The 14,603-nt window shown below is 41.6% G+C and overlaps 2 protein-coding genes across 2 annotated transcripts in view; one reads left to right on the top strand and one right to left on the bottom strand.

Annotated features, from left to right (window-relative positions):
- The window catches only part of LOC306852502 (RUN domain-containing protein 3A-like), a 76,424-nt gene that overhangs the window by 21,926 nt on the left and 39,895 nt on the right, over positions 1–14,603 (bottom strand). The window lies entirely within an intron of this gene.
- Positions 11,041–14,413, top strand: LOC306852505 (secretory phospholipase A2 receptor-like). Its single transcript, XM_079389406.1, has 5 exons — positions 11,041–11,235; positions 11,365–11,736; positions 11,821–12,162; positions 13,758–13,843; positions 13,999–14,413. The coding sequence occupies exons 1-5, from the start codon at positions 11,193–11,195 to the stop codon at positions 14,176–14,178; spliced, it is 1,023 nt and encodes a 340-aa protein (XP_079245532.1). The 5' UTR covers positions 11,041–11,192; the 3' UTR covers positions 14,179–14,413.

The following is a 14,603-nucleotide window of genomic DNA, read 5'->3' as shown; positions in this document are numbered from 1 at the left end:
TAAGGAAATCACCCCAAAACTCATCTATGATCGCCAAAGTCTTTTGGATATCGGCAACACATACAAACAACAACTCTCGCCGGCGGCTACTGAGAAGCTACGAGGCCTTTGTTTACTGCTGGAGCCGGACCTCGAGACGCGGCCTAGCCTACTGATGCTACCCGCACATGGCAGCGTCGCAAGCTGTGTCAGAGAGGACGGAAGCGCGGTAAGCGCGGAGGTATACGAGCTAGGCTAAGAGCTAACCCCACAAGACCGGCTCTTCCAACACTCGTGCTCTCAAACGTTCACTCTCTGGAAAACAAACTGGACTTAATTAAACTCAGTCGATCTACACAGTATGAGGCAAGGGATTGTTGTGTGTTTGTTTTCATCGAAACATGGCTAAACAACAACATCCCGGATTTCCGCTATTCAGCAGCACAGCTAACCAACTTCCGAGCGGATAGAGATTCATCACTGTCTGGTAAGAACCGCGGAGGTGGCTTGTGTGTGTATATCAACAAAGACTGGTGTAACAATGCTGCGGTATTATCAAAACACTGTTCATCGCTGGTGGAGTTTATGTTTGTGAAGTGTCGACCGTTCTATCTGCCGCGGGAGTTCACGGTCATTGTTATTGTTGGACGCGCTTCGTGAACTGTACAGCGCCATCAGCGAACAACAAACAAATAACCCTGACGGCTTTTTCATCATAGCCGGTGACTTCAACCACGCAAACTTAAAGACAAGTGAACTTTGCAACAAGGGGAAACAACACACTGGACTTTGTTTACACAACAGTAAAGAACTCTTACAAGGCTGTACCCCGCCCCCACCTCGGGTACTCAGACCACATCACTGTTATGCTAATCCCAGCATATAGACCACTTCTCAAACTCGCCAAACCAGTTCAAAAACAGATCACCGTATGGCCAGACAATGCCACCTCAGCACTGCAGGACTGCTTCCAGGACACAGACTGGAACATGTTTAAAGAGGCAGTCACCTACAACAACCACACAGACCTGCATGAGTACACTGAAACTGTGACTGCTTACATGAAAAAGTGCACTGATGATGTGACAGTCACCAAGACCATCACCACACATGCCAACCAGAAGCCATGGATGACAGCAGAGGTTCGTGGGCTGCTAAAGACCAGAGACGAAGCATTCAGATCAGGAGATAAAGCAGCCCTCAAAACAGCAAGAGCCAGTCTGTCCTGTGGCATCAAAAATGCAAAATGGTCATATGCTCAAAAAAATCAACAATCACTTCACAGACAGCAGAGACACATGGAGCCTGTGGCAAGCCATTCAGACCATCACTGACTACAAGCCCCCGCCACAGGCCTGTGATGAGGACACATCCCTCCCCGATGCACTCAACCACTTTTATTCACGGTTTGAAATGCAGAATGACACACCTGCACAAAAACTGCCCACACCTCCCAACGACCAGGCGCACTGTCTGTCTCCAGCCGATGTAAGGAAGACCCTATCTAGGATTAATCCACGCAAGGCTGCGGGTCCTGACAACAGACCTGGCCATGTTCTGAGAGACTGTGCTGCACAGCTGACAGATGTCCTAACAGATATCTTCAACACCTCGCTGAGCCAGGCAGTCGTCCCCACGTATCTCAAATCCACAACAATCATACCGGTACCAAAGAAATCACCTGTGTCCTGTCTAAATGAAGGGGCCAACGAATCTGGGACTGAGTTTCCGGCAAGGCAGGCGCAGCCTGATGTCCCGTGTGGATAGCCATACCTTCTGCCCGGGATGGTAAGTGGGCGTGGCGGAACGGCGGGCATCCGCTGTTATTCGTTGTCTGCGCACTGCCTGCTGCAGCTGATGGTGTGCTGCGTCCCAGACTCCCTCGATCTCTCGGAACCAGTGGTCAACTGCGGGTACGTCCGAAGGTTCCCCGGACCAGGGGAACAAGGGCGGCTGGAAACCGCACTGGAAGGGAGTGAGTCCAATGGAGCACTGGCGAAGGGAATTTTGGGCGTACTCGGCCCAGCCTAGGAACTGGTTCCAAGAGTTCTGGCGGTTGTGGCAGAAGGTTCTCAGGAATCGCCCTATTTCCTGGATTTTGCGTTCAGTCTGCCCATTGGACTGGGGATGATAGCCGGAGGTTAAACTGATGGTCACACCTAGGAGGGAGAAGAAGGCTTTCCAAACCCGGGAGATGAATTGGGGTCCTCTATCCGAGACTATGTCCTCTCGGAGACCGTAATATCTGAAGACATGATTAAAAAGTAACTCAGCTGTTTGGAGTGCAGTGGGTAAACCAGGCAGAGGAAGGAGCCGACAGAACTTGGAGAAGCGGTCCACTATCACGAGAATACAAGTGTTGTTGTCCGAGGGAGGTAGGTCAGTGATGAAGTCTACTCCTAGGTGTGACCAAGGGCGATTGGGTATGGGTAGTGGAAGAAGTTTACCGGTAGGAAGATGACGGGAACTCTTGGAAATGGCACAATCTGGGCAGCCCTGAACGAACCTTCTCACGTCCCTGGCCATGTTGGGCCACCAGAAGCTCTCCTTGAGCAGCGAGAGAGTGGCGTTGGCCCCTGGGTGGCCAGTACCGAGAGAAGTGTGTGTGGAGTAAATGAGTGGAGTGCGTTGGATCCTGGGAACGTACTGACGGTTTGGGGGACAGCCCGGCGGATTGGCAGGTGGAGTGTCGGAGACAACTGGTGGAGAGGTCCACTGAATGGGGCTTGCAATAATTTCCGCTGGTAGAATTCCCTCTGGTTCCTCGTGATGCTCCACGGAGGTATGAATGCGGGATAGAACATCCGCCTTGACATTTCTAGGACCTGGATGAGAGGAGATCTTGAACTGGAATCTAGTGAAAAATAAGGTCCATCGAGCCTGACGAGGGTTTAGCCACTTAGCATCACGAAGGTATTCGAGGTTCTTATGATCCGTGAGAACTATAAAGGGATGCGCTGCCCCTCCAACCAGTGTCTCCACTCCTCCAGAGCGAGCTTGATAGCGAGTAGTTTTCGGTTGCCGATGTCGTAATTTCTCTCCGCCAGGCTGAGCTTCCGAGAAAAGAAGGCACATGGATGGAGCTTGGGAGACGTCCCCTGCTGCTGCGAAAGGACCGCACCTACTCCCGTGGTGGAGGCATCTACCTCGACTACGAAGGATAACTCGGGGTTCGGATGGACGAGGAGAGGTGCGGTAGTAAAAGCTTCCTTCAGCTGGTTGAACGCCTTTGTGGCACAGGTGTTCCAGGACAGAGACTTGGTTCCTCCTTTGAGTAAATCGGTAAGTGGGCTGGTAATGGAGCTGTAGTAGGCGATGAAACGGCGGTAGAAATTTGAAAAGCCTAGGAAGCGTTGGAGTTCTTTGATGGATGTGGGTAGTGGCCAGGATGTGATTGCTTCCACCTTCCTCTTGTCCATGCGAATGCCACCACTATGGATTACGTAACCGAGGAAATGAACAGAGGATTGATGGAAGATGCATTTTTCTGCCTTGAGATACAGTTGGTACTTCCGAAGCTGGCTGAGGACCTCCGCAACGTGGTGGCGGTATTCGGCCAAGCTCCGGGAGTATATTAAAATATCGTCGATATAAACGACCACAAATCGATGCAGATACTCCCGGAGCACCTCATGCATGAACCCCTGAAAGACAGAGGGGGCGTTGACGAGCCCATAGGGCATCACCCGGTATTCGTAGTGGCCGGTGGGTGTCACGAAGGCTGTCTTCCATTCGTCTCCTTCTCGGATGCGAATGAGGTTGTATGCGCTGCGGAGGTCCAATTTGGTGAATATGGTGGTACCGCAGAGTTGTTCCAGAGCTGCCGGGACAAGAGGAAGGGGATACCTGAATTTGACTGTGATGTCATTGAGTTTACAGTAGTCTATGCAGGGTCGCAAGCCTCCGTCCTTTTTGGCCACGAAGAAGAAGCTGGAAGCAGCAGGGGAGGTAGATGGTAAAATATACTCTTGTTTGAGTGCCTCCTCGATGTACTCCTCCATGGCCTTTTGTTCAGGTAGGGAAAGGGGGTATATTTTACCCCGTGGTACTGGCTCACCTGGAACAAGGTCTATGGCACAGTCCCATGGCCGATGAGGTGGAAGTTGGGAAGCCCTTTTGGGGCAAAAGACGTCGCTGAAGGAGGCATAATCTGAGGGGATGTCTACTGATTGCTTCTCAATTGGGCTTTCAATGGAGGTGGCTTGGAGTGGTATGGGTGTAGGGACTCGGTGTACAGGACGAGGCAGATTGGGGAAGCTCCGAGGGAAGCAATTGTTACCCCACTTCAGGACGTCTCCTGACTTCCAGGACAGTGTGGGATCATGGTCCACCAGCCAGGGATGGCCCAAGATGACGTCCACTGTGGAGCCCTCCAGAACCAGCAAATGGATCGATTCATGATGAAGTTGGCCTATTCGGAGCTGTAAGGGTCCAACACAGAATTTAACCAGGCGACGAGTAAGGGGTGTACCTGTTGTAAGGAGTGGTCTGAACGCACACATATAACAACAGACATCCTGACGCCGTATGGACGGCCCTCCCTTAAACCTCCTGGGACCAGAAAAACATATATTTTGGGTTTTTGAGAGCCCTTGTCATGTGGAGGAACCCCACAGAAAAACCCTCCCTAACTGCTCACCATTAAGTCGCCGTAAATTCAAGGACATATCGCAAAGGATGACGTGTTTACGACCGACTCGAACTAAAGACAATTTCCAGACTTTTCGAACCAAAGACTCTTATGACCCGGCTATCAGCACATTCCAGGGAAACGCGCCTTTTCTGTGGTGCTATCTAACAAAGAGAACCACACCTTGGAATTAGAAACGAGTCTTAAAAGGGGAACAAAAGTTATACTCGTTTCTGCTACTGAAACAAATTATACTCGAATACAAAAGCAATATAGACAATATAGTTACAACCTGTGTGAAGAATGTTTTTCTATGTTTATAAGCTTGTTGCGTTATTTTAAACCTATGGGTGTCGTAATCTTCCAGAATGTATAAGTTTACCTGATCGCTAGATGTTCAGTTCACCTGCTATTTGTGTCGTTTAGGATTTGGGATGGTTTAATCGATGTATTTAACCCAGTAATATCCTCTGTAGTCACGTGTATTTTTGTGCATACCAAAATATAAGTGTTTGGTTTCTTTAGAAAGCTAATTTTATGAATAGTATTATGGTGAATGATAAAGAGTAAAGATAAGGGTTCTTGCGTGTGATTTTCCCTCAGGTTGAAAACTAGCATTAGAAATGAAGACTCTCTTCAGAGCATAATAGCCCATTGCAACGTATGTGTGTGTTTATGTCTTTTTTATGTTGTCTAGTTAATGTTGTGTTAGAATAGTGAATAAAACTTTGATTTTATTAGAAATCTCTTGTCTGTGCTATGTGATTTTACTTGTCGTAACTATTTGCCAAAAAGATCGCGGTTTACCTACGCTCAGCTAGGAGCTAACTAAGTTAACTCAATTTAACTATTTGATTTATTTTAATCGTTGGCCACGAATGAAATAAACAACGTGTTAAAAGATAACTTGCTGTTATTAATGCTTGCTGGACAAGTCGTTAACAAGGCATAAGTTGTACATTCTGATTAATAACAATTAATCATATGAAGATCAACTCTTAAGAGTGATTCCCTAAAAGCTAAATAATAAAATAAATATATGTGTAAGGATTGATTTCCTACACTGTTATGGTTTGGATCTGGTAGGTGGTTTCTGTGGCGATGGTCGAGAGGTGGAGCTGTTTGTAGAGATTCCCGGAAATGAAGTTCCCCGCGGAGCTGGAGTCGAGGAGTACGGTATCTGTCAGAGCAGTGGTATCCGTGATCAGTTGGGCATGAGTGGTTAAGGGGTTCATTTTGGGAATAAAAGGCCAAATTCCACTCACCAGCAGCCGTGGAGGACAAAGGGGACATGCCAGGATCATATGACCGGTACCACCACAATACAGACACAAACCATTCATTATTCGTCGCTGTCTCTCTGCAGGTTCTAGACGATGCATATCTGTTTGCATGGTTTCTGGAGGGTCTCTGGCCGCTGGCTGGTGGCTAGGAGGAGTGGCAATGGCAGTGATGGTCGCTGGATCTGGTTGGCAAGCTCGCATCCGATTCGAGCAGCGGATCGCTAACTGGATGAATTTTTCGAGCCCATAGGTGTCATCATATGCCGCTAGCTGTAACTTTAACCGGGGATTCAGCCCTTGGCGGAAAGCGGTCAATAATGAGGGCTCATTCCAACCGCTCGCGGCTGCGAGGGTGCGGAATTTTAGAGAATATTGGTGGATGGTCATTGAGCCCTGTCGCAGCTGATACAGTTGTTCGCCCATTGAAGAATCCCCTGGAGAGCTACTGAACACTTCACGGAAATGGGCCAGAAATAGGGCGAAGGATTGGGTAGCGGGACCGGCTTGATTCAAGATTGTCTCTGCCCACTTAAGTGCAGGACCCGTGAGTGAAGTTATAACAAATGCAATTTTGGCTTGATCTGTGGTGAACATCTGTGGGTGTAAGTCAATGGTGAGCGAGCATTGCAAAAGGAAGCCATTGCACTCCTCCGGATCACCTGAGTAGGGCGCTGGTCGGGCCATGGGACTGGCGTACATTACCGGAGAAGAAGAGTGGATGTGGGTGCCGCTGCTGGAGGTGAAGAAGGGTTGGTGAGGATTCTCTTGAGGTGTCGACGAGTTCCTGAAAGGGGATCGGATACTCATCCTGTATCCGATGTTGGTCCGATCTTCTGTAACAGAAACTTCTCAACACGGAGGTAGGTGTAAAATAGGTGATGTTTATTTTTACAGGATGAGTGGGGACTGTGAATGGTGAGGTGAGTCGTGAACTTGCGATGTCTTGCAGGTGATGATTCATGCTTCTAGTGTCTTATCGTGTCTTCAGGTGCTGGCCGAGGCGGTGATGTGGAACACAGGAGAGCGGGGTAATCCGAGGACACACAGGACAGTCTGGAGACGGGGAAGACAACGAGGAAGAGAACAGGAGGTAAGTTTCAACAGGTAAGGATTGCAGAGGTAATACTCAACGTCTGGAGATTGTCGGGGAAGAGTCCACGTTGCGATAACGAGATCGGACACTGAGTGACTGGAGGTGAGTGCTTTTATGTGGTTCTGGGTGATGATGGTGATGGGGTGCAGGTGCGTGTGATCAGAACTCAGGTGACGTGGATCGTGGTAATTGGCTGACGGGAGAGCCTGGCCGTTCTGTGACAAGTTGCATGACCTGATGTTTTATTCGGACCCATTATGAGGCGAGATGAACATCACGGAGCGCTAAACGCTCATTACATGCAGTGTGTGTTCATTCATACTCGAAGCCGGAGGGTGCTCTCGTGCAGAAAGTTGCACCATGAAATTCCTAATATGTGAAATGGATGAAAATGGATGTTTTCACAGAAAAAAAACTACGAGTTTGGATTTGCGATTGCAATGATATATGGTTTATTCATCTCCAGGTAATAAATAAAGTATATGAACAATGCAGTGCTAATTGACATAGCATCCATTACAGTACAGAAATTATTCTGCCTCATGGGACAAAAAAAGTATTTGTAGTATATAAACAAGTCATTATTATTGGTAATTGTCCAGCAGTGTATCTGATTTCTAAGCCAATTAAAAGCTAGAAATAAGAGAAAAAATTAAAGTTGCCTATACACTACCAGTCAAAAGTTTTTGAACATTAAGATTTTTAATGTTTTTAAAAGAAGTCTCTTCTGCTCAGAAAGCCTGGATTTATTTGATCCAAAGTAGGCCTATAGCCAGAGGTTGGTAGAGTACCCAAAAACTGTACTCAAGTAAAAGTAAAAGTACTTCTAGAAATATTTACTCAAGTAAAAGTAAAATGAATAGTTACTTGAGTAAGAGTAAAAAAGTATCGGATAAAAAAACTACAAGTAGTTAGTTACTAGTTACTTTGGATCATATAGGTACTGAATATAGTCTATTTTTATTTAGATATATAGATTACATTTATGTAATTTGTATGTGTATACACACACTGCCGTTCAAAATATATATATATATATATATATATATATATATATATATATATATATATATATATTTTAATGTAATTTATTTCAGTGATGCAAATCAGAATTTTTATCAGCCTTTACCCCAGTCTTCAGAGTCACATAATCCTTCAGAAATCATGTTCATTTATAATCAGTGCTGCTCTTTTTAGCTTTCTATTCATCAAAGAATACTGAACAAAATGTCACAGGTTCCAAAAAATATTAAGCAGCAAAACTGTTTCCAACACCGGTAATAAATCGATATATTATAATGATTTCTGAAGGATCATATTACTCCGAAAACTGGAGTAACAGCTGATGAAAATTCTGATTTGCATCACTGAATTAAATTATATTTTAAAGTAAATTAATTATGTATTATCCTATAACCTCTGACACTGAAACCTCTGAAAACGCCTCACATGACTGCTCTGAACATAACAAAACAAATGCATATTGACGGATCTTCTGTTCTGCAAAATGTAAACAAATGTAGCCTATATTTTTGCAAGCGTAAATATTGTAAAAATATGAATATTAATTGTGTCTAGAACATGCCGCGCGCCGCTGCGCAGAGCTAACGCGGGTTTCGCGGGTGTTCATTTCATACTCTGTGACAGCTTATTTAATGTATAAATTATACATTAAATAAGCTGTCTGATGTGAATTCAGAGGTTTTATTTAATGTATAAATTATACATTGTATTTAATGTAAGGTACATGTACAACAAACTGGTAATGTCATAGTGGTATCGTGGCCTATACCTGTGGAACAGTAGACAGCACACGCGGTGTTCATCTAATAAAGATCTTTATATAGGATGCCGGGCCGTCGAATCCCCCAGAAGCGCCGGGAACCCAGGAGATGGACGAAGCCGCGCAAGAGACGCCGCCGCCACTCGCTCCCGGCCCCGAGAGGGGAGTGCGTGCGGCCACCGGACTCCGCCCCTTCCCTGGACCCTTCCCTTCTGAACACTACCCTACTGCACAAGCCCCGCAGCACAACAAGGACACCAGATTCCCCGTTTATTTGGACACTTTTCCCTGGACACTTTATTTTTCCCCTTTATTTGTGTAATAAAAACCTCTCCGAGGCTTGACGCCACACCCACTGTGTCTGTCGTTTGCTCCTCCCGCCACAATCCAAAGCCACGTCTTCAGCGCTCTTGATGTTCTTAAACTCTCTGTTATCTGAGTGAGAACCGCTTCAGAGACTCAGCGCATGCGGCAGGGAACTGAACGAATCATTCAAACTGATTCGCGAACCGATTCACTGGTTTGCCAACTGGTTTGATAAAGCCTTTAAACAGAATCGACTCAAAAGAATGAATCATTCGCGAATGGGCATCGTTCATTGCCCAGAGAAAAGTAGACGGCGCGTTTGGAATAAACCGAAGCATTTTTAACTTGTATTGCATTAAGATACAGTAACGAGAGTAGAGTCGCCCACAGTAACGAAGTAAAAGTACCGTTTTTTCTCTAAAAATATACTTGAGTAAGAGTAAAAGTACCCATTTTAAAATATACTCTAAAAGTATTAGTTACCCAAAAAATGTACTCAAGTAAATGTAACGAAGTAAATGTAACTCCTTACTACCCACCTCTGCCTACAGCAAAACAGTACAATTTTTAAATATTTTCACTATTTAAAATAACTGTTTTCCATTTGAATATATTTTAAAATGTAAATTACTCCAGTCACACGATCTTTCAGAAATCATTCTAATATTCAGATTTGCTGCTAAAAGAAAAAAAAAAAAAAAAAAAAAAACATTTGTTATTATGATGTTGAAGACAGCTGAGTAGAATTTTTTTTCCAGGTTTCTTTGATGAATAGAAAGTTCAGAAGAACAGAATTTATCTGAAATAGAAATCTTTTGCAACATTATAAATGTCTTTATCATCACTTTTGATCAATTTAAACTATCCCTGCTAAATAAAACTATTCATTTCTATAATTTCTTTTCCAAAATAAATAAAATAATAATACTGACTCCGCACTTTTAAATGCTGACCTTTGGATCTTTCTATTCATCAAAGAATCCTGAAAAAAATTACTCAACTGTTTTAAATAATAATAATAATAATTTAAAAAGGTTTCTTGAGCAGCACATCAGCATATTATAATGATTTCTGAAGGATCATGTGACTCTAAAGCCTGGAGTAATGATGCTGAAAATTCAGCTTTGATCACAGAAATAAATTATATTTTCCAATATATTGAAATAGAAAGCACTTGTACATAGTAAAACTGTATTTTGGATTAAATAAATGCAGGCTTGGTGAGCAGAAGGGACTTATTAAAAAAAACATATATATATATATATATAACATTTCTGTCCCCCCTCACTTCTGAAATGATGGCTACGCCCCTGGATCCTTCAGTATTCTACTAAAATTAACAGGATTTAATCAAATTCATGCAAATCAACTCACTTGTGTGCAAGGACCGATTTTGTTAAGTAAATGTTGCACATGGCTCTTACATAATCCCTTTTTTGTCAAATCAGATGTATCCAGGTCAAAATAGGTTGCTGATGCTAATTTATTATACACCTCAATTACTCTGAAAAGGTTATTCTATATAAGGTTAGTCCAGTTACAGTGGCTGCCTTGTGGAGATCACAAGACCAAATACTCTTTCTTGAATTTTCACTTTTTCATGAGCTGATATATAAAGGGTGGTTATTTGATAACTCAAAATGCACTGTACACTATGGACTGGTGGGGTTGGTATATTCTGGCATGATAGGGTTAAAGTTAGCTTAGATGTTTTCTTTATTGTTTAGGTGGAGACTTTAAATAAGCCCTTTTGGGTTTCCTGCCTCTCCCTGCACAGCATATGGATTGCACTTTGTTTTTATTATATATATTTTATATTTGTGAAAATAAACTAAACTAAAAAAGAATGGAAGGGGAGGATCTTTAAGGCCTAATCAAGGACTGTGGTTGGTTCTGGGGGGGGAGAAACATTTGCAAGTCTATCAGTGTGGCTTTTAAAGAATCACACTGGAAGCAGCAACAACTTATGTCAAGTGATATTATTATTATTATTACTTTGCCCTGGCATATGTTTTCATTATTGCCATTATTATTTTTCATAAGACCTGATGTTTGTTGTTTTGTGTTTTTTAATTAAATACATTATTCACAATCTCAAAAAATCTCAAATCTAAAAAAATGGAGTTTGTACACAGGATGTTTCTTACAGCACTGTTAGTAGGTAAGTTTAAAAACGTGTTTGTTCATTTGTGTTTCACATTTAAGTTTAAAAAAGATATTAAACAACACTTCCTTGCAATCTTACATTGACTAGAACAACACTGAGAAGTTTCACTGTATCTTTTTCAAGGATTTGTACATCTTCCATGGTGCTTTTCTCATCATTATCACATCATCAATCAGCTCAAGAACTGGACTGCGGCGCAAGATTACTGCAGAAAATACTACTATGATTTAGCAACATTTGACAACAAGGAGGAACACGACCTAGTCGTTCAAACTCTGATGAGCAAAGGTTACACTGGCTGGGTTTGGATAGGATTGTATGATGATCGCTACAGCTGGAGATGGTCCAATGGTGAAAAAAACATGATACACACCAACTGGGGAGAAAACGAACCAAACAGTTATGAATCAAATGAGGCTTGTGCTATTTTATCTTATACAGGATTTTGGATTGATAAGCCATGTGGACAGCCTTATTTTGTCTTGTGTTATAATGGTAATTGAATGTACTTTTCTAACTTTAATAATAATTATATATAACTAAACAAATAGAATGTCTAAATGAATTATATGCCCACAGCCACAACGAATACAACTGTCTTAATCCTAGAGAAGATAAGTTGGATTGATGCTTTAAACTACTGCAGAATGTATCACACTGATTTGGCTACAATAGAAAACCAAGATGAGAACAAAAATCTACAGCTGCTGCTCAGTAACCAAAATGTGGATTCAGCTTACATCGGTTTATACAGAAACACCTGGAAATGGTCAGATCAGAGTAGCTCCGTGTTCAGGGCTTGGAAGCCCTCTGAACCCAATAATTTCAATGGAATTGAATTTTGTGCACTACTGTCTGTGTCGGAGGCACAATGGAATGATGTATCATGCTCATCTGAATTCAGATATGTCTGTAGCACTGGTAAGAAAACCTCTTTGTTTGCTGATGTGTGCAGGATCCTATGGAATAATTGTGAATTCACAGCTTGAAAAAATAATTGACTTTTATATATATATTTTACATATATCATTATGTAAAAAATATATATATATTTTCCAAAATTTGTTTTCTACATATGACCTTTGACATTTTTATGGTTCCGTCATTTATAACTGACTTTGTCCCATTAAGGTTAATTATGTCTGAAACTTAACAAAAAAACTTAAAGTGAAAAAGCTGTATTGTTTAAAAAAAACATTAAAATATCTTTATGAACATTCCATTTCTTCTTGTGCTGCTATATTTGATTTGGAACTCATGTGAAAATGTCTAAAACCTGTCTCAAATTCAGATGCAATTTCATTGCCTGGAAACCAAGTCTTAGTGTTTCAAAAGCATTAAAACAACTTTAACATTGTGTTTCATCTTGAAATTTCAAATCAATTATCGCAGCACAAGTGAAGGTCAACAAGATACTTATTTATCAGTGTACCCCACACATAAGTAGATTTTGACTTGTTCAGTCATCATTAGAGCATCCCTGCCTGTCAGAATAGTAATGCCAATAGACATTGGCATCTTTCCTGACCTCTGGTTGTTGTATGGATCACATCTTTCAAACTGGCATACGATAATGCACCCAAATGCCTGACTTCCACAACAACCTATTCTTCATCATTGCACTCACCCTCATTGCTTCTATCCTCCTTGTTCCTCAACGTTTTTTATTACTAGAACCTGATTTTCTGATGCACTCCTATCACTATCATCAATACCTTCTAAAATAAGTACAGATTTGTCTCTTCATCTTCCAAAAATGAACCTAAAACACATGCATTAAGGTTATTATACTGCCTGCCAATGCTGGTCAATAGTGCTACACAAAATATCCATCCCATAATAAGACTTTTTCAGTTATGCTTGACGCTCAGATTTTTTTGGTCTCAGATTTGTTTTTATAAAAGTGCATAAAAAAAAAAAAAAACTTTAGAATTTAACTTGAATTTATATGCATTTTCGGTAACACTTTATTTTAAGTCTCTTAACTAGTTACTTATTAGCATGCATATTACTATAATATTAGCCATTTATTAGTAGTAATTAAACACATATTAATGTCTTATTCTACATGACCTTGTTCTACATCCCTAATCCTACCCAATACCTAAACTTAACAACTACCTTACTAACTATTAATAAGCAGCAAATTAGGAATTTATTGAGGGAAAAGTCATAGTTAATAGTGAATAAGTGTTCCCTATTCTAAAGTGTTACCATATTTTCTAGTCTAAAATGAGCTCACTATGGAGACTTGAGAGCATGTGGCCTAACATGTGCTAATGTCTCCTTTACTATCAAAAATGAAACAAATGGCAAATACATTTTATTGTTAATTACTGGTTGAAGGGGATGTCATATGACATCACAAAAATTACATTTTGTTGGTTGAGCATTAATATTGTATTTTAATTGCAATTTTCTTAGTGTCATTTATAAATGATGATGTCCCATTGAGGGTTCGGACAAAGACAATTTACTGTTGCAAATAACTGATTTGAATATTTCAATCCAAATAGCAAAGAAGATTCAAATACTGAGAATAAACATGCAGTCACCACTGAACCTTAACGTCAGTGATTTTAACAGCACCATTTTACAACAGGTCAGTGTCAAATAATACACAGTGGTTTTGAAACAAGGGTATATGTTATTTTATATGTGTCTTTACATTTGATAATATCTAGCAAATGCTTGAATGACACAACATGTTTAAGATGACTATAAGCACAAACGCTTGATGGTTCTGTTTGTCCACAGTTGCAACAAAAGCTGATGAAACTGGGACTACCGAGTGACACCAAACTAATGTGGAGGACGCAACCTGACGGACAAATATTTCACACCCTAAAACAAGCAAATTTGACGACAAATAACACGCAATGTAACATGAATGTTTGTTACAAGAATAGTTCAGAATGTGTTCAAATTAATTTGTAAGACTTGTCTCGTATATGGTGTAAGTAAACTAGCATAGGTCCTTATAAATATTGCATTGTTGTGTTCAGTTAATTTTGATAGTGCATTAAGTAATGAAGTTACCTGTTTAAATTAAGTTATTACAGATTTTTGAAAATGATCTTTCATGCAGTGTGTAACACAGCTCTAAGTGAATGAAAACATCCTGCAAAGTTTTAAATCTGAAAGTGCACAATGTATAAAGTTATTGTCTCTCAAAAGAAAGAGTCGACTGAATCATTGAAACGAGTCGTTTTTAAAAGGAATCCCAAACCGTTTCATGTTGACGTCAACATGAAACAGTATTGCCCGCCCACTTGTTGTGTGCGCAGACCTGGGAAAACGTCTCGGTTACTGATGTAACCCTCGTTCCCTGAAGGAGGGAACGGGAGACGTAACGTCGACGT

Source organism: Barbus barbus (assembly GCF_936440315.1).
Source record: "Barbus barbus genome assembly, chromosome: 32".
NCBI classification, from domain to species: domain Eukaryota; kingdom Metazoa; phylum Chordata; class Actinopteri; order Cypriniformes; family Cyprinidae; genus Barbus; species Barbus barbus.
Note: the sequence above shows the minus strand (reverse complement) of the source record. Positions and strands in the feature narration are given on the sequence as shown.

Excerpts from the sequence above, each read along its gene's own strand:
- LOC306852505 (XM_079389406.1), top strand. The coding sequence starts at position 11,193 with ATGGAGTTTGTACACAGGATGTTTCTTACAGCACTGTTAGTAG. Across the intron at positions 11,236-11,364 it reads TCTTACAGCACTGTTAGTAG|GATTTGTACATCTTCCATGG; the intron begins GTAAGTTTAAAA and ends ATCTTTTTCAAG. Across the intron at positions 13,844-13,998 it reads ACAGCACCATTTTACAACAG|TTGCAACAAAAGCTGATGAA; the intron begins GTCAGTGTCAAA and ends GTTTGTCCACAG.